The sequence below is a fragment of the Brachyistius frenatus genome, unplaced genomic scaffold (genome assembly GCF_029030835.1).
Source record: "Brachyistius frenatus isolate BFR_SWC_R1_liver_20210118 unplaced genomic scaffold, ASM2903083v1 Contig_82, whole genome shotgun sequence".
In the NCBI taxonomy this organism is placed as follows: Eukaryota; Metazoa; Chordata; class Actinopteri; family Embiotocidae; genus Brachyistius; species Brachyistius frenatus.
Genome location: NW_027210681.1, coordinates 171,976 through 192,994, shown reverse-complemented (window position 1 = coordinate 192,994; position 21,019 = coordinate 171,976). Strand labels below are relative to the sequence as shown.

The 21,019-nt window shown below is 42.8% G+C and overlaps 1 protein-coding gene across 1 annotated transcript in view; it reads left to right on the top strand.

Annotated features, from left to right (window-relative positions):
- The window catches only part of LOC138627161 (pro-neuregulin-3, membrane-bound isoform), a 317,078-nt gene that overhangs the window by 250,474 nt on the left and 45,585 nt on the right, over positions 1 to 21,019 (top strand). The window contains exon 3 of the mRNA XM_069709306.1: positions 5,816 to 5,889. Within this exon, the coding sequence (XP_069565407.1) occupies positions 5,816 to 5,889 (74 nt within the window). The remainder of the gene's footprint in view (positions 1 to 5,815; positions 5,890 to 21,019) is intronic.

Sequence of the window (21,019 nt, the reverse complement as noted above, 5' to 3'; positions counted from 1 at the left end):
CTTCACAAACGTTCCCTCGGACTCGAAGATGAACTGATTAGATTTTGGTTGTCAAAAAGTCAAAAGGCCTCTGTGACCTCCCGCAACATGTTTGCGGCCATAACCCAAGAATGTGTTTGCTAATTATGACAACATTTCAGACGAGTGTCTTAATACGATGAAATAAAAGGCTAAAAATGTCTGAAAAGGTCAAAACGTTTGTGGCCATTATTCAACGCCGTAACTCAGGAACAGAAGCAGAGAGGTGGGCCATATTTCATATATTGGTGCGAGTCCAATCTCGGGGGATTGTGTCGGTCTTCTTTGCTGCCGGGTGTAAATTAGCACATTTGAAGCATCGTCTGCTGTCGTGGCTTCAACTTTATCTTCCGTCAGAATCAGTTTTATTGGACAACCATTTGAACACGTAGGACACAGGATTCTTTATAGTTATACTATACGAGTCTCGACAGACATGGATGTAAACTGCAACTCAACTGGTTGGTGGGAGTCATTCATTCTAGTTACCTTCTGAAATCCTCCCCGAGCACGTTGTTTTAAGGTGAAGCTCCGGCCGTGACAGGAACAGCCCTTTTCCTCCAACTATTTATCGTTATTTGTTGGCCAGTTTACTGGAAGTGTGTCGGCCATTTTGCTCAAAAATGAATTTCATGCCGGGAAAATGGCCCACAATGTGAAAATCATTGAACCGGCCTGTCACGGTCTGACCGATGCACTGCGGTATATTTTCTTTTAATAGACCGTTGAGCCTCACACAACTGTGGGGTTGCACTGTATTAAATTGGTCTAAATGGCCGCCCTGCCAAGGAGAGAGAAGCAGTTGTTTGGATCTCTAATGTTTCATTCGATGTCTGACACTGAATTGGTACATTATTTTGTTTCTGTCACATCTTTAGTATCTGAGAGAGGGGAGGAGGGGGGGGCTAGTTGGACGTGATGAATGTTTCCTGTCTGGCAGCACCCCAGGATGAGCGCTATAACAATCAAGTCACAGAGAAGAACATTTGAAGAATCTATCTTGTTTCTCCGCATTGAAGAAATTCTGTGAATGACGCCGCCTGCTCGGCCTCTCCGGAGCACGGCGCCTCGTCGGCGGGAACATTCAGACTCCGTGTTCTTCTTCTTATCTCACGTCGGCCCTTTTTTTTTTTTTTTTATTATTATTAATTTTTTTTAAGGCACGATGAAGATATCCTACAAATGTATTTAATACAAAATGTAGCGCGGACGTGTGAGCTACGTGTAGACGTTTTAAACCAACTTTTCAAAAAGTGCTTTTAATGTTGGAGCTTGCTGCATTCATAATTCACAGTTCAAATCCCTGAGGCGCCCTTGAGCAAGGCACAACTGCTGTAGTTGCCGAGCAGCTTCAAAGTAGAACATTTTACAGTCCTGAAAAGGAGACTGACACTAAAAAAAAGTACCTCCAAAATCTGTCCTCTTCATAACCTAGTTCTATAAATGCTTCCGTTGAAATACGTTCTTTCTGTTGTGAAACACTCTCAGTGACGGACCGTGCTTCGGTTGACAGCACGTTCTGCAGAATTAAAACGGGGTTGATGTATATTTACCTCACTTTTGTCTCAGTCTGATGACCCAGAATCTGTTGACGCTGTATGAACCATGAAAGGAAACTTCAGCTGTAACACGAACGTGTTTTCCCGCATACATTGAGAACTTCTGAGCCGCTTATACTGTATGTGCTGCGCGTGTCTTCACGCATATACGTGTCTCTTTGTTCACCAGCGCATGTGTTTTCACATTTTTCATAAATTCATCATCCCCCAGGCGGCAAGTTTATATTTATACCCTGAATTTCATGCACGTTGCTTTGTACGTTTGTGAGAGATTCACACTCGTGCGTGTTCAAACACACACACACGCACACACGCATGCATGAACATGCAATCTCTTCCTGTTTTCTTTTAATTAATGACTGTGGTGCTAATTAGAAGGCATGCACCTCTTCAGTAGCCTCCAACAGTCTCTCACACGTTCCTAGATTTACTCCTCTGAGCTTCGTGAAGCTGCACTCTGATGTGTTTTCATCTCTGCTGGGAACATCGCAGGCAAACAACAACAACAAAAAAAAAGGCAGAGTTTGGTGGGATACAATAACTTCATAGGCTGCACGGTGCCAGACGTGATAGAGAAAGATGTTACAGCAGGTTTTTGCGGCGCTCACGGCCAAACATCATGGAGGCTGTGTCTGTGCAGCCGTGCATAACTCTGTGTGTGTGTGTGTGTGTGTGTGTGTGTGTGTGTGTGTGTGTGTGTGTGTGTGTGTGTGTGTATTGTGTTCTCTGTTGCCTCTGTGTTTTTTTGCCAGGCACTACTGCACGCTCCCTTTCACTTCCACCGTTCCCCTTAATGAGCATGACACACACACACACACACACACACACACACACACACACACACACACACACACACACCATGTTAAGCCTGAGTTCTTTTAATCACTGTCCTCCCCCTCCATTTGGCGAGACAAAAGGTCGCTGCGTGTCAAAGTTTAGTCAGCTTTGGTCACGGTGGCAAAGACAAGCGTTTAAATGGCCGCACATTTAGCACCGAGAAAAAGTTTGAAGTGATCCGTTGACGTGTTGAACTTTGATCCTGAATCGGAGCAGCTGATTTGGACGCTCTGAGGGCCGGCTGGTGGGCGGAGTCAGGTGATCAGAGGGATTCAGCTCACCTGGTCTGGCTCCGCCATGTAAGATGGTGGCAATCAGTGAGTCTCACTCCTCTGGCTTTCACCCTGTCTGGAGTTGTTTGGTTCAGTTTGCCTTTACATTAATTAGTGCGAACGCTGTTCTTCTTTGTCGTGGTTCGCTGGTTCGATACCAGTTTGGGCCAACACTGCTTACATAGGTTTCCCCCTTTTCTACCTGCAAAGCAGAAATCAAACTGCAGCAGCAACAGTGCATTCAGCAGCTTTAAGCCAAGCTCTAGCAGCTTTTTTAGACATTTTCATTTTCTGCAGGAAAGGCTTTTCTTTCAACGATAGCTCTCTAAAATGAACATATTTCCAGTTCCAGGTCGTTAGTGACCTCTCTTCTGATTTGTCCGGCCTTGATCCGCGCTGCGAAAGCAACATTGAACCCACTTTTTTACTCCAGTTTTGAAAATGCGATTCACATTGTGTCTTCTGAACAAGGCGACTGGGTTTGTTTGTGTTTGTTTTGTTCTCCTGCTCCCACACAACACATATTTCACATCACCCATTGCAACACTAAAGGCTGACAACAACAAAAAACTCGGAGGAGAGGCGGCAATGCTGACACCTTGACAAAAGATGAGAGTGTTGAGGCCTCCTCGGCAGCATGGTTGATATCGTTACCATCTGTCAGCGGGGTGATGAATGGGACCAGAAGAAGTCTATTATACAGTACACACAGCGAGGGAAACATACAGTTGTTTGTTAAACTACATATTTGACGAATAAATTATACCCTTCGGTTACTGTGGCAACCAGCGTTTACCATTCTTACAGAAAACCTGTCAACATTTGTCATTCGGAAACGACAGTGATAAATGTCAGTTTACTTCTGCGTGCCGCTAAATTAGCATCAGTGGTGCAACTAAAGCTGCAGAATATTATTGACATGTATACTGAGCCAACACGCACAATACCGGGACCCTGAAACTGGAAGAAGCAACGTGAAATTGACTTGAGTATTATTTATTTACACCTGAGCTTTTCCTACTACGACATGACAAAATGTCATTCAGGAAAATAAAAACGATTGATAGTATCGCTGCACATTAGTAGATAGTAGGGGGGAGATAACGTAAAGCAGGAAATGCAAAAGGCACCGAGGGAAAAGATGAGGCCGTTGGGAAGAACAATTTACTCGCACGTATACTATTATCTAAATTATGAAGACAAACTCTACATGACTAAAATTACAATATATTGGCCGAACATCCAACAAAAAGTCAACTTCCAAACGTCAGCAAACACGTCACAACTCGAACAACTCCAGGCTTGTAGAAAATTTAGATTTCAGACATCGTGAATACCACAAGAGGGCGCCGTTGATACGGACTCTTCTCGTGTACGCGGTGAATACGACGCCATTTGAACTCAGCATTAGGAAGCTACAGGAAATCGATTTTTGTATTATTTTCATGCGAGCCTGTGTCCAAATGTGATCCAGTACAGCCAGTTAATATTTACAAAGAGAAAAAAAATGTCTTTTTCTAAAGAGCAAATACTTCTCTGGTTTTATTTTCAAAGATATTTCTGAATGTGTCGCACCTCCACAATCTCTTCTAATACCTTACAGCTGGGAATAGCTCCTCCAAAAATCAAGCCTTTTTTAGTATGCAGACCAGAAATTGTCACTTGACAATACACTCAAAGTGTGAATGTGAGTGCAGTATCGCGCTGGGTCACAGCTCTACCCTGAGCACTTTAACTCCATTTCGAAAAAAAACAATTCAAGATTTGAATACTGTAGCTGATTTAAAAAGTGAAAATCACTTACAAAAAGGAGAGAAGGAGCAAAACCCCATTTGGTGGAGGTGGGCGTGGATGTTCTGGAAGGTTCCAGCAGCGGGGGCCACTCGGATACGTTTTGTTGTTGTTGTTGTTGTTGTTGTTGTGTTTTTGCTCAGCTGTCAACTTGTCAGACCGGATACAGATTGATTCCAGTAGTGAGGAGTGTCAGAGAAACAAACCCACGGGGGGTAAACGGGGGGTAAACAGGGTGATGAATTTGGGATGCAGGTTAGGGCAAAAGAAGTGAGAACTGAGACGTGTCGTGGAAGAGGCTCGTTGAGGGAGTGATTGAATGATGGCGTTTACGGTGGGGTCACATCTAAAGAGGTATCGCAAACTACTTCTCTTGTTGAAGTTGATATTTCATTTGCATATATGAGACTTGCATTTCCCTCAAGAGGGACACGAAAAAGCTGAGCATCGAGGAAGGTACAAATGGCCCGAGGCAATGATTGATATCCAAACCAACCGAGGCAGCCAATTAGGCTTTACACTATCCACCCGCATGTTATCCTCTGTGATAAGACACGCTCACACTTCCATATGTTGATAAGAATATATTTATTGAGCTGAAATTAATTAAAGATACATCCTCGCAAAGGATCTGCTTTTTCCGAGGGCATTTTCTGAAGGGCAGCCGCAGCACATTTTCAGAATTCATTAGCTGCTTAATGATCATTGCCTGACTGGCACTCTCACTAATGTGCCAATCAAAATTCAACAGTTTAAATTTCTTAAAAGTCCGAGGACTGTTCAGAAACCGTGGAGTGTCTTCAGTTAATTTAGCACACTTGAAGGGGTTAAGCGTAAGAAAAATATTTTTCACAGCGTATTTAACATCGTTGGCATCCCAGTTCTCGCGCTTTGCTTTTTTTAAAAGGTGCAAATTCTGCATTTTTGTATTTATTATATGGTGTGTTCCTCATTTAGCCACACACAGAGAAAGGTTATAGTCTGTCTTTATTAATGGGGATGGGATACTCCTTTTGTACCGCAGAACCCGAGTGTTACTTCGGCTCCAAAAGACAAACGTTTTCTTGAAGAAACTTCCGTCCTAGCGCAGTCTCCTACCCCGAAAGATCACCGCAGTATTCATTCCTTCCTGTCAGCTTGCCTTACGTTGCACTTTTGTGCAATTCATTTCCAGGAGGGCCGAGCTTTTCCTCGGTTTGTCTTGAAACATGAGGAGGCAGCTCGTGCGCAGCTCTCGCATTTACATCAGTTGCGGTGGCATTTTGTTCCCCTGCAGATCCACCTGCCTCAATGACTCATTATTTATTTCCTCTTTTCTTTTCTTTTTTCCCTCATCAGGTGTCGAGAAGGCTACCAAGGAATCCGCTGCGACCAGTTTCTGCCCAAGACGGACTCCATCCTGTCAGACCCAAGTAAGAGTCACGCAAAATCTATTGTTGTATAACGGCACGATTAGTTCTTAGATCATTCTGATGAGGTTGAACTGAGGGAATGTTTACTTTGCAGAGTGTCTTTTATAAACCAAAATACATTGACATTCATTGTACATGTTGGCTGCCAACTCCTCAGCTCGGCCGTACAAATGAGACGGACTCATTTTCTATATAATAATTGCCTGACAGCTAACATCGAAGCACTCGGTCACATCGTATGAATAGAAATCTGCACAAATACCAATGTGCTATTAGTCATTGGAACAACGAAGCAGTCATGGGTTGTTTTTTTGCTCTTAATCACTGTACATCAGGACTTTAAATTTGATTTGTGCTCCGAAATGAAATGGCCTTTTGTGTGTATTTGTACAAAATACAGAGACCCGATCAGTGGGAGGCCAGACTAGAGCGGGTTTTTGATCCTACCAGCTAGGTAATTGTCGTTACACTAATTGCATTCACCTTGAATCCCAGGTGAGTGTCAGTCCCTGATTAGAAAACCAGCAGGACTCTGGCACTCGAAATGAAAAGCCGGTGCTGTTACGGGCTTCGATACGCGCCGTGAACAGAAGAAAAATTAGTATTCCTTAACAAATTCAGACAATCTGTTCAACTGAGTTTCTCACCTTAACAACAAAGCAAGAAAATCAAATATACTGAAAAATACTACAAGAACTTTAAGACCTTCATCTGATAATGCAAACAATCTTCGGTCGGCTTTTCTGTCCTGTTTAGGTGACAATAAATTATGGGTCGAAATCTAAGCTGCTCTTTCCTCTGTTTGCAGTTTTTCTTTAAAAAACAAAAACAAATTCATAACCCTCTCTCTTATTACCTTTTCATTTTCTCCTCCGTTCAGTGCTTTTTCAAATATCCTCTCCCACTCACAGCGACGTCACTTTCGTTTCTTTATCTCCCAAACACACGGTTTTCTCAAAGTCACAGAGCTGAAGGAGGAACACAAATTGCCCTAACTTCTGTCCTTACCACTCACTATCGATGCCATATTAATTTCTCTGGTCCTCTTATAATACAAAATAGAAAAATAGAAAAAACTTGTCTTTGGGGTGCTAATGTTGTGCCAGTACAAAAGCTTATCTGTGAAAAAAGCTGAATGCTGTAATAGCACCATTTACTCTGAAAGACAGTAATGTGCCTTCAGGATTTTTGTTCTTTGTATTTGTCTAATGTCAAAAAAAAAAACCTTCTCTGTGCTGATATTAGAATTAAAATGTCTCATTATGAGAAGGGAATTTTTTACACTTGATTGCGAAGGAGAATGGTGCCATAAATGAAACATGCAGATTAGATGTGGCAAATGCAACCGCAGTGTTATCGCCCGCTATTTGTTAATACCCTTTACTTTCCAGATCATTAATTAAGTCTCTGTAATGAGGTTTTTAATTTCAAGCGAGTATTAGGGTAATTGTCCTTGTTGGAACAACAGTGGCGCTCACTGAAGTGACACCCGTCGCTTTGCTTGTACACCAACCTACTGACCTGAATGTATTGGAATCCAGCAAGTGTTGCCGTCCTAATCACTTCGGCAATTTGTCAAATGTCAAGACAGAAGCAGCTGTCGATCGTTTAGCTTCTGTATCTGTTAATCACAATGAAGGCAGATAAGACAAAAGGTTATCGGTGTTACTGGACTTCAGAGACATAGTTGGATTACCACACAAATGTGTGTTGCATGAATTAACAGCCGCAGTAAGCAAGTATGATTTTATTTTTGGAAAGAACTGATATGTGACTACGTTTAATTGAGCTGATGCCCTTTGAATTATTTCCAGTTAAAAAGCGTGAAACCAAGTCGTCTTCTTGGAGCACATTGAGCAGATGAACATGACAAAATGTAAAGTTTGTCCACAAGTAAGCATCTGTTAAAAAAAACTAAACACGTACACTATATCGAGGATTAAATTTATAATTATGAAGAAAAAAACAAATAAATATTAGCTGAAATACAACTCGGTTCCAAAGAAAGTTGTGACTCACTGTTAAATGTAATTAAAAACGGGATGTGATGAATTGTAGATCTCATAAATAGAATAAAGACAACCTATCAAACGTTGAAACTGATCAATTTCTATTGTTTTATGACAATGTTTTATTTTTAATTTGACTCCAGCAATACGTTTGAAAAAAATGTTTACCACTGTTTCTGTGTCTTTGGTCGATTTTCAATTTGATCTGTTTCATTTCCGTTTCATTAACATTTTACGCAGCGTCCCAACTTTTTTTTAACAGTTGTTTGGAAACTCAACACAACTTTCTGAACTCTTTGTTTTTTTCTTGTGTTTTACAAAACCAAGTTGTGGCACCTGAACACTGCACCTGTGTAACTCCAGGGGTGAAGACAATTGAGTTTCAACATCAAGCTGAGGAGAAAAAAAAAAAACATAAACCACAACTTAACCAGAACACCAAATTGGTTTTCCTCGCCTAACTCGGTCACCAATTATTTGTCCACTAATCGCCTGGACTCTTTCAGGTGGATTTCCATATAAATTGTGTGAACGTTTCCAAGTTATTACTGTGCAATGAGGAACTTGGGAAATAAAGTAAAGAAACGGGAGTTAAAGCCTTTTTTTTTTTTTTTTTTTTTTTTTACTTTTTGGCATTCGGGCTGAACAACACATCGTTGGTATCAGCTTTAGCTCCCACTCCTTTCTGATCTCATTCATCTATTCTTTCCTACTTTCTCTACCTCTACCCCAAATCTCTCTCCTCAGTTCACTTACTAGTAGAAGGAATCGATCGCCCTACTTTCAGGTCATTCTCTTTTCGTTTTTCAAATACCTCACTAATTTTCTTTTCTTTTTTTTTTTTTTTTTTTTACAAATCCTTGTTCTCTATTCTCTATCGCAAAAACACAATATCATGCAGCCTTTGAATTTCTTTTTTCAAATAACAACCTTCTTTTTTCTTTTTCTTTTTCTCCACCATTTTATTCAACTGCTTCAAAAGTGGGTAAGTGCAAAACCAAATAATAAAAGCTGAAGAAGAAGCGGGTCAGATTGCGACCTCCCCTCTCCTCCTCCCCCCCCCTCCCCTCCTTCAGATAATCTTGTCACAGCATCTCTCTGCTTGACTCCTTTGCTCGCAATTAAACAAGTCCTAATTTCCCGGGTTACGTCCGTGTCTCGTGCTCATGAGCTCGCCTCAGTGTTGACAATCCCCCCTCTGCTCCCTCTTCAAAATGTCCCCCCCAGACACACACACCCCTCCTCCTCCCCCATCTGTCTCCCGCGAACCTCCTCCATGCCATCCTTTCCTCAACACGCATCTTGTCCAAGCGTCAGACCTCATCCCTTCTCCCCAGCCCACAGTTCTCCGTCCAACTCATCTCCTTACACTAAGTGTCCCGGGCCTCCGATGGACCGAGGTTTTGAATTGTGCCAGCGAAAAAAAGGTTCAGCAGCAGGGCAGACGAACGCTGCCAAGGACCTCTGGCATGCTGCTGGTCTCCACGGAGACGGCGGGAAGGGCACGGCGCGAGGAGGAGAGAGGCTGGATGAGAAGTGGACACGTCTTCCGAGGAGCGCTATCACACTGTCTCAGGGTCTGTCGGAGGACCGAAGGAGTGTCATGACTCCGACGGCTGCGCAAACCGAACGGCGAGACGGAGACGGATTCGTCTCCCGAACGATAACAAGCGCTCCCATGTCCAGTAACTTAAACAATTCTGGACACATTTCTGTTCAAAAAGAAAAATAAACTGCCCAAACAATACTGAATAATAGATGAATGATGAAATGCGATACAGACATAAATGCCAGATAGGGTTACATGAAGTATTTAATAGATAAATTCAAGAGGAATAAGGGAAAAAAACAAAACATGCTGTATAAAGGGGCAGCACATAATGATTATCTTCATTACAGATTAGTTTATTAATAGTTTATATTTAATCAAGTAATTTATAGAATATCAAAATGCCAATATAAAGTTTGGAGAAAAAAAAGCTTTAAAATGTGTTGTTTCCAATACGCAGCACATTCTCACATTTAAGTTTGAGTCAGCAAGTTTTTCCACATTTGTTAGTGTTAAATAATTTAGACAGAACTGGTTGAACACTTACAAACTCATGCTGTGCAGCCACACATTCAAACCCACAAAACTACTAAACCGTGATAAATATTCTGGAGAAATGTTTCCAATAGAAAGATGCTGCCATAAAAACGTGTCTTAAATTGTTTAAGACGTCTATAAAGTAAAAACAGAGAACTAATGTTGCGGTTTTGTTAAAAAAAAATGTATAAATATTGACCAATAATTTCAGAACAAAATGTGTTTTGTTCAGTTTTTTATGAACTTGGTTGGTCCAGACTACTTGGACACAGACCTCGGATTCATTTTCAAACTACTGGGGCAACTTTATGCGTCAAAACCGGCCGAAACTGCATCTACATTTATGAGGACGCAGACTAAAATGTCTAATCAGCATGACGTTGGGTCTTGACTGTAGTGAGACCCAGCTCAACTATTTCAAAGTAAATGCTGTAGTACAACACACCAAACACCAGCTGGGTACAGGTGCACGAGTATGAAAAGCAGCATACTTCGCAAAAAAGGAGAGGTTTGACTTTTATACGTTGTCATGTTTCCATGTTCGGTGTCACCGCCGCAGTCAAAACATTATGTTTGGAGCTTTAAAATTCAAGACGGGACATGTTGACGATTTTAAACCACATCCCGGCTCACAGAAGGTTAAAATGTTCAAATGGAGTTAAAGATTATAAACTGTGTAAAATCTTGGAGACCGGGCAGAGAATCGGCAGAGGTTATACGGGACTCACCGATGTGCGTTGGGTTTCTCCGACACCGCGCCTGTCACCGCGCTCGGTGGCGGGATTTGTCTGAGATCGCAGATTTATTTAGGGTTTCCCGCCGAATCTGTCAAGAGACACAAAGGCTTTTTGTCATCGCCCTCACATGCAGTATGTCAAATCTATTCGTTGGGAGAAGAAATTCAGTTCAGACTGCTTTTTTTCGTCGTCGACGAGGCTTTTGTTGTTGAAAAAGGAAGGTTGCTGATTGGCACTAAGAACTCTCGCAGTACAATACAATATTCAGGAGCTCACAGAGCCGACGCCAAACGTATTCTCTTTTAATAGTGTTGTCTCCCTCTTCGGCTTCACCTCAATCTCTTTCTTTAGCGCTTTCATCTCATTGACGTGCCCCCCCCCCCCTCACCCCCTCCCCTCCCATCCGCAGCCATGGTCTTGGCCGCATTTCACATTTGAAAAAACAAACACTCAACCCCGCCCTGAACCGAGACGGGTCCCCGCAATGCTGCGAGGCACAATCACAATCAGCATATCTGCAGCTTACGCAATCACATCACACCCCATATTCACACACACACACACACACACACACACACACACACACACACACACACACACACACACACACACACACAGAGAGATTTAGAGATTTAAATCTGAAGACAAATTTAATTCACGCTATCTTTATGAGATCTGATTTCATGCTCGGCAGGTTTGTGTGCTCCGCAGACAATAACATCGCAGTAATCATGCAAGTCCAATTTCCACCAGAAGTACAGTCCCTTGTATTTCACATTGTATTTGCGCCTTTCAAATCCACGAGCTGCAAAAGGGAAAAGCATAAAACGTGCGATCGCTTTAAGCGTCGGGCCGACCGTCCGAGTCGAGGGCGACGCGAGTCACCTCGGCTGGCGGCGGCGCGATCCACGCTGGCGACGCACCGTTGTTCAGACGCGTCGCTGGATTGTTCGGCGTGCGGTGAAGCTCACGGCGGGAGATCAGTCGGTCGCGCGCGAGGATACGAGGGGGAGGACGGATGATGTGAATGAAATGTCCTCGGGCAGAACGAGGAGCGCCTACGAGTTGTCGGAGGCGATGCTCCGCGGCCGCCACCTGACCCGGGAATCAATGAAGCGTCACGAGAGAGGGAGTCGTGACACAACGAGGCTCCGATGCCTCGTGTGGGCGGAGCGAACCACGCCGTCGGTAAGAGCCGCAAACTTACGATATCAAACGTAGAATTCAACCTTTGTTTTTGTGGCCTCTGTTTAACGCTCAATAAATACTGATTCTTCTGTCCAGCAGCAGTTAGTGAAAAAGAAAAAAAGCTCTTTGTTTGGTGTTGAAGAACAGCAGCAGCTTCTGCAGACAGCCTTAATTGGAAAATTCTTGACCTCGGTGGCCCCGCCCCCTTCCTGTACGCAGCCAAAATGGCGTCCGTTTAGGATGGAAGGCGTCCAAAGTTTTCTTTTTTGGGGCGTTTTGAGTGCATCAGTCCGGGTACTTGAACACACTTATGCCCTCAAAATACTGAGTGTTAGTACACAAGTACAACATCTGGAACACAGCATCAGTATACATGAGACTGGTGCTTCTTCTCAGATATTTTGTGAGGACAGTCTTCAATAACACGGCTTACAGCTTTTAAAGGACACCATCAATATTCTGCGTCATTTTAATGGCCGGTGTTCATATCGAAAAGTAATCTGAGAACGCTGCTTAAACTTGTCTCGAATGACTTCAGTCTTAGACTTGAAACAAAAGACTTGGAGGAGCCTTCAAATACAACGACGTGTAAAGTTATCACATTAGATTGTGTAATATTTTGTTCGGCTGCCCGATGTTAGACTTTAAAACAGGCCGTGTAGGTCGGTGGCCGTTTCCTGAAGTAGGTCGGACGTGACCTTTTTGTATCTGACGTGAAATTTGTTGGAAGCAGTTAGCAGAAGCAGCCAGATGTCCTCGGTTTTCTCTCCTGGAGTGACGCTGGCACGATACTTTAAGTGAACATTTGTGTTTGTTTGTGTTTGTTGGAGGGGCGACCCGCGCTCTACATATCTTTTGCATTATTGCGTTTCCGCCCGGCTGCGTCTCCGTCCCGACGAGGCCTCGCCGCGCGGGGAAGTGCAAAGCCGAGTCTCGGGAGACGTGTCGTTGAATTCACACCATCTGAAAGTCGAGCAGGATAAAGAGTTGACTTTAACGCTCAGACGTACTTGACAATTCTGGCGTCGGCTCCGGTATCAGCCCTCCCTCCTTAGACGGACTCATCGCGGCGAAGACACGGATAAAGAAGTGTCAAAGTCTGTGCGCTTGACGGCTTTACGATACCAGAAGCCTGGAGGGGGGTCGGAGCTGGTTTGGCTCCCAGAGAAGTGAAAGTTAGGAGTTTCTGTAACGCCTCACAAAATCACAGAGAGCAGATTGAAACTGCGTCAAATTATGTGTGTTTTTCTACTTTTAAATATTTAGGAACAATATTGCGTGGTTTGAGTGACGCTCCGCTGCAGTGGCGCAGACCGCTTTTATTTTAATTGGCGTGTGTCTGGGGTTGAAGGAAATGGAAAACACTCACATCTAGACTACCCATTAAAAACAACAAAAGAAGACTCTCTTTGACAGCAGGTCTCTTTGAAACCAGATGAAAAGAACCCGTCCTACACAGTTATCGTGTTCACGGCCTCCCTTCTCACTGTGGACTTGTTTGCCGCTCGCATGCAAGAAGCTGCAAATTATTACAATTGGTAAGATAATGCACGAGCTTCTGTTGCACAGCAATCACGCAGCAGTTGCACACAAATTACGAGCGCAGATGTTTTTGAAGGTACGGAGCACGCATGCATTTTCATGTCTGAAAAACAGGCGCTCAGAGAAAATGCAGTTAAGTTTGTTGGATACTTCCACCGGTGTTATTTATCTCAGTGAACAGCGCAATGAATTCACAAATTCACAAAAAGAGTGAAACCTGGTGTGTCGAATAATGAACTCATTTGTCATGTTGATTGACGAATGGTTTTAAGTCTCCTGTGTTTAGTTCAGAAAATTACAAACTCTAAATAACAAGCATGTGCCATCAGGGTCCATTTGCTAGTGTTAGTAGTTGAAAGTTGAACCAAAGCAGTTGCACAACTTCCAGGTATTTAGACTTGTTATAGCAGTCAAAACACAGACTGGATATAAAAGTGTTCGTGGCGCCGTAAGTTGCAATACCACCAAGTGCCACTAGAGGTCGGCTCCAAAAAGTCTCCAACTCCATAGACTTTATTATACTAAGTTCCTTTGAAAACTTTTTTTTTTTTTTCGGTCTCTGATGTGTCTTCATGGGATCCGCAGCATTAGGCTCGTTGGAGATGGACTGCGCCTGGAAAGCGGGCGGCGGCAGGGGGGTGGACACTAAAGGCTTCAGTCAAGTCGGACAGTTCGCAGCAGCTTTCAGTCTCCACAAGAAGTCCCTCATCCTGTTATGTTATGATTTTATAAAATGTTATGAGACCATTATATCAGTCTGCACGCAATATCCATTTGTTGATTTTGACTTGCCTATTAAAATGCTCCACCCGGTGCCGCTGCAAAGCGTGAAATAGACACGCCCATCCGCTAAAGCAAAACGTGATCCTGGGTTGCAATACGATCTGTGATTTATGTGCATTGGTTCAACCTCAATTCTTTATATATTCAGCTGTAAATGAGCCTCGTGTCAGTTTGCTGCTGTGTACAGATCAGCTGATCTCACCTGTCCCTCTCAAACTAACATTTTTGTTTTGTCAAATTCTTAAATAATCAGTGTCCGTCATCGAGTCTGCACAAACCTGGCTCCTCTCGAACGAGCCTAATTTCTTGGCCGGCTGTGACTTGGTCAGCTCGGCCAGAGACTGCAAAAAAAAACTTGTTCTTCTCCTAAAACCCAGAAATACGATGGAAGTCAACATTTCTGCGGCACCGGTTACCTCCCAAATTCTGGTATTTTAGAGTCATGGATCGCAGCAGGATCACATCCTTCACGTTTGGGTTGCACCTCTCCCGCTGCCACTTCTTTGCCGCTGAGAGCTACTGAAAACAAGAAGACAGTTCAGATAAAAAATTCGTCGTTGGCGGCAGTAAATTGTGGGGAAAAAGCTCCGTCCTCGTGCCCGAGCCTGCCAAGTTCCACAAACTGTGTAATGGTGTTGCTCGCTGCCTGACAAAGCGACCTCCTCGCAGGGAGACGAGCTGAGGGACTTTTGCCCAGCGGAGTTTTTCTATATTCCCGACATGTGTTTCCACTTCCACGTGGAAAATATTGCACACGCGAAACCGTCAGACCGTGAGAATCGAGTGTTCACCTGTCCGCTGACTAAAAGCAGGTTTCCTCTTTTAGACTTGAAAGTGCCCGTGTGGTTTACACCCTGCCTGCCGGGGTCCGGGGTTCACGGCAGGGCGCTGGCGGTTTTTCTACTAATACCGCTCTGCTGTTATTCCATTCAAACACATGCAATATATGCAGAGGTTAATTAGCTGCAGGTGCGTCTCTTTGACTTTGTCGACACCGGCTGAATTATTTTATCTCCCTCCGCCAACAAAGACGCAATCCATTTTTGCGCTCGTCTTTTTCTTTTCTTTCTTTTTTTTTATTTTTTAAAACACACGAAAACACGTGGAGCTTTATTGTCCTCTAAGATTATATTCCTGCTCTCCGCCGGCGAAACGCAAAATCGACCACTGCAGTGGAGCCTAATGGATTCTGACCGCTGAGGCCAATTTACCTTCCGACGATCGACTGCATCCGTCGCTGTGGACGGCGGGCAATCAGAAGAAAGTGGAGCGAAGGCAGATGAAGGAAAAGAGCAGAAATTCATGATCGCAGCAGCTCTTCTGAAAAAAATATTCCCACCACTGAAATAGTAAATATCATAAACACGAGATGTCATTTGTCATCGCTGCTGAGCTTCTGATCCAGACTTTTATCTGCACCCACATTCAGATCCTGATAGATCTAGAAGGCCCAATTCATAACTGAAGTATGGGTCTTTTCAGCTGGTGCGTAATAAAGATTATGAGAGTAGGTTGCAGATGCCCCTCCCACCCCCCGACCCCGCCACTCCACGCTCCCACCCCCACCCCGATTTATTTATTACTAAGTAATAAAACATTCCTGCAAGGTTGTCGCTGCTAACATTTAGTGATGGAGTCTGAGGCCGGGGGTTGTCAGGAGCAGAGGCTCCATGCAAAGCTGGCTCAGTAGCACCCCCAGTTGGTTGTTTAACTCCATGGAGAGAGACGCACAACGTTTCTGCATCTTAGGATCTCATCTCAAGGTGTGAGGAAACATGCAATAAAACATGTATAAGAAGAGAGAGGAGGCATGTGAGAGTTCTGTACTTACAGTGTGTTCAGACCGTGTATGGATTTTCTATGCGCTTTCTGCTTATTGATTCATATTCATTCGCAGCACCAACTGCTTTAGACAAAGTGTGAATTGTATCTCTCACGTCAAACTATATTTCTCACATTTCAGTCTCGTGTGTGACTGAACGGAGACGACATGACAGCGAACATATGCTCCCATTTCTTTATGAATTCATTAAAGCTTTCAGTGAAAGACGGACTGAATACTTTTTCCTCCAAATCAGATTACAGCCCGAGTTTTTAGTATGATGTCATTCACTTTGACTTTGTAGGATAGTTTTCCAAACCAGGAGAAAGTCTCCAGTTTTAACCTTCATAAGCAGCACTAGACGCAAACTGTATTTAGACCAATACGTTTCCAACCTAGACAACAAAAACAACTTGGTTAGTTGCAGGTGGAGATCATGGTTTGGTTTGAGGAGCTTCTTTGTCGTGATTCAACAATAAAAACACATAATTAGTCGAGGATTTGGACGTAAGTTGAATTGACTGATACCGTCTCAAGCGATGGCTATAAATACTTTAACAACAGCATGTAAAAGTTCCTGCTCACACAAAACACCTGATACAGTGTGTAAAAAAAACACTTTCCTGTTTAATTACTTTTTTTATATTAGCCTTAAGACAAGTAGGGACTCAGATAGGAGTGTGTGTGTGTGTGTGTGTGTGTGTGTGTGTGTGTGTGTGTGTGTGTGTGTGTGTGTGTGTGTGGGGGAGCTCACAACTTCGGCGATTTAAGCACTTGTCTGATCTAATGCCAGCCCTCCCACCAGAGAGTTAAATGACTATGACAACTTGCCACGGACGCAGGTAGAGAGCGTGCTAACGGCCAGCAGACCTCTGTGAGGGAACAGTTGGAGGAGAGAGATGACAGAAGAAAATGACTTGAAATTGGCCCCTTCAAATGGCTTTTTAATGCTCATTTTCTGAAGCTTCACCAGTTGACAACTGAGGAGAGCATCATTTTCTGTCAGTGGGAGAGTCCCTTTGTCCCGGCGACTTCTCTCTTCTCTGCCATTACACACACACACACACACACACACACACACACACACACACACACACACACACACTCCTTTATTGTTCCTCACTGCCTATTGATTCATATTTTCTCTCCAAATTAAATGATTCATCAATAGCATGAATTATTCCTGACTGCAGCTCCCATTATGTATCACACAAGTATCTCTGCAGGCCCTAAGAAGGCTTGAATTATGTACTAACAATCATTAAGGCCAAACCCAGTTGCATCATGGGTATTCGAGGGAATAAAAGAAGATTACACATCAAAGTTAGAAAATAATGTTTATGTAATAAAGTCTCATTGATTCTTCGAAGTAAGTTATAGTCTGCATTTCAAATTCATCTTTAAAGAGGACCTTAATACTTTTCTAATTGACATTGAATTGAAAACTTTGAACAATAACCAAAGAAAATAATATTACAAAAAGTTATACACCCTTTACACACCTCCAAATTAGCTGTTACTTGTAGTGTTTATACTTTTTACATTTTTGCAGAATGAAGTGGTTGTCTTGGTTTTCATGCAAAACAAAAAACTTAGTGGGCTTTTTCCAACTAAGATTCCCTTATAAAAACAATGATAAAGCATATAAATAAATAAATACAGTAAGTATAGTAAAGTATTTGACATCATTTATGCACATTCATATATCTTGGCCGATTTAAAATAAAACCTTTTTTCGAGCGGTTTTCAGCGGCAATTGAAACTAAAATGAAAATAACAACCTGATTTAAATGGACATATTAGTCCTGATAAGATCATTTGAGAGGTATAATTAGAGTTGAGTTGATCACAAACATTGGACTACTCTTCTGAACTGAACTTTGCAACCCTTTCTTTCCAACTATATTCATCCATCTTTCCCTCGTTTCTGTCTTATTCTCTCTTTTTTCCTCCTCGTTATAGAAGTGAAGCCACCATGCGTGTTTCCAGCCCCTCGGCCCAGCCACAACGAAAACGAGTGTCCGGGTACATTAGGACACGCTGCTTGGTTTCGCCTTCACCTCCATGTGGCTCTTTGTGCAGGGCCCGTAGTCATTAAACCACCAAGTACAATAGAATTGATCAAGCATCGGTGCACAGGTCATGTCGCCGTATTAAACTGCACTGCAAATAGAAGGAACACTGGTCCTTTCACGGCTGATGGAAACTAAAATAACTCCAGCTGTCCTCAGATTACCTCGCTTTGTCCTCCCTTCTCACACCATCGTAATGTCAGATTTGTTAACCCGTGAACACGCAATGTAAAAGAAAAAATGTACTGCTGTAAGATAAGAATAGTCCAAAGGGGGAAAAAAATTATTCAAAACGTTGTTGCACCACTTAATATCTTTTAATTCTGTATCTCAGGTATGTTTTATGTATGTTTTTAGCCACACATTATACATGTGATGGTATAATTTTACACTTCATTGTTAACTCGTCCCACTGCATGTGTATTAATATAGATACGGTCGGGATGACAAATACATGAACCTCGAATCGAAGGATTTACTTTTGGATTCTGGTTCAGTGTTGAATGAATTCAGAAAGTTTGGATCAGGGATTCGGCTCCGATTTCTCTGACTGACTTTGCTTCTTTCGCTGTCTGGGTGCTGCATTTAAAATTACACCTGTAGTATCATTAAATAATCAGGACGACTCCCATGTTTCTGTGTACTGTAGCAGCTGAGCGGTCGTTTCATGGACGTCCATCATGTTCTCGGTTGCTGTTTCTAATCGAAATACCGTATCCATCTTTTTCAATTAGCACAGTTGCTGCAATAACGATCGCCGAGAGCATTTTAGTACAAAGTTTTCCACGTCGATCGAAAGAAACTTCAATCTAAGACTTGCTGATTGACTTGACTTCCCCACGAGCACAACAGCAGATGTATTTAAATAGCTGGAAAAAATTAGAACAACCTTAGTGACGCCTTTAAACACTGAGGCTTAAAATAAAACTCCCAAAATGTACATTTTTACAAGGACGTAAAACCGACGGCTTCTCCGACATCTGCACTCTCCGCACCGTCCACCTCCTCACAAGCCGCCCATCACACACGAGGACGGATCAGCATATCTTTAAAAAAAAAAAACGTCCGAGCCGAGAAGCTGGAATTGGTTATTTATCTGGCGTTTCAACTTTTTCCTCTGCGAGAGAGAGAGAGTGAGACAAATATAGACAGAGTGAGAGAGGGAGGTGGAGGAGGGCGGGGGGGGGGTGACAGTCACGAACTGTATGCGACTGGAGTACATGGCTTGTGTCCTGCCCTGCTGAATCAGGGCTCGCCCTCTGTCTGTCTCCATCCCGTCTCTCTCCTCCTCTCTCTGTCACTCCTCCATGCCCTTAAAACTAAAACTCTCCTTATCACTTACCAGAACTACCGCCAACTCTCTTTTTGACATGTCCTGCCTTCCTCCTCCTGGATTTCAGGGCTTTTGGGAACTCTCCTCCTCCTCCCTCCTCCTTCCTCCTCCTCCTCTTTTACTCAGTCATCCTTGCAAAGCCTGCCAGCGAGCCACCCTCCTCTCCGTCGCTCTCCTTCCCCATCCTGCTTTCCAAAAGAGCCCCAGAGGCGTCAGCGGTTCACTTACTGACCTTGCACTGCTGCATCCAAAGACCAGCTGCCTCAGTTTACCCCTTTTTTTTACATTCCTGCAATCAGCCTCCCTGATACCATTTTTAGGATGTAAAGTTTTGATTTAATTGGTTTGGTTGTATTTCATAATGCTGATGAAGTCCTAACACCAACCATCGTGCATGTTTATTTCATCGTGAAGCTTATTGAACACGTATGAATGTTGTTATTTAAACCACATCTGACTTCTCTGTCATGTCAAAAATTTTGCGACGTGTAATAATGATGAAGTATGGAATAATTAGCGAGGTGCAATTTACATGGTGACTAATGGGCATAAAATATGATATCAAAATAAAATTAATCTCTTTGACAGATCGTTTTCATTACCCTGCGAGCTGATTAAATGAGAGCAAAATTTAAATCGTCTCATCCCCAACGAATGCCTTTTGATAACAAAGGTATCCTCACGACTTTGAGTTTTGTTTCTTAAGTCGTATCAGGATAGACCTTTAAAAATAAAAACATAACCTGCTCGGGTGCAACGAGAGGTCACTTACAGTTAGTTCTTTAAATAATGAGCTCGAACTCGACACCATTGAGAATAACAGAATTTGATCTCTAATCTCAGCTCTGCAGCTTCTTCTTTTTTGCTTCACTCAAAGCCAGTTAGGAATAAAGTTTGGTGGGAGAATTGGGTTCAACTCTGATACAAAAGCCCCTTTTTTTAACATCGACTTTTAGAAATCACACAGAAATACATCCACAGGCAGAGAGGTCACATTCTTTTGTACCTCCATTGACTAGAATGCATCCACATTACATTATGCTTTTTTTCTTTTTTTGAATAACACACTCAAGTCGTGCTTTTTTTTTTATTTTTTAATTTTTTTATTCCTAAAAGCTTAAAAAACTCTCCTGCTTTTACTCCTCTACTACCATAACCTGAGTGGTTACTCCTTCCACCTGCTCGTTTCACCTGCAGCTGAATGCAACAAGTTCTTGTGGATATTTTTTCAAAAAGCTTTTCTACAATTAAATAAAAATAAAAATAAAGTGGACACTGTTGGCTTCTTAAAGAAAAGTGGCTATGTCAAAAAGATAAATCTTCAAGTCGCAAAATTACTCCAGGAACACACTGAACATCTTAAATTGATGCACAACAGTGGGACATAAAAAGGGTACAAGGTGTTACGAAAATGAAAAGGGGTAAATTGGAAGCCTTCACAAATATCATTTTTGGGGTTTTGTGTGTGTGTGTGTGTGTGTGTGTGTGTGTGTGTGTGTGTGTGTGTGTGTGTGTGTGTGTGTGTGTGTGTGTGTGTGTGTGTGTGTGTGTGTGTGTG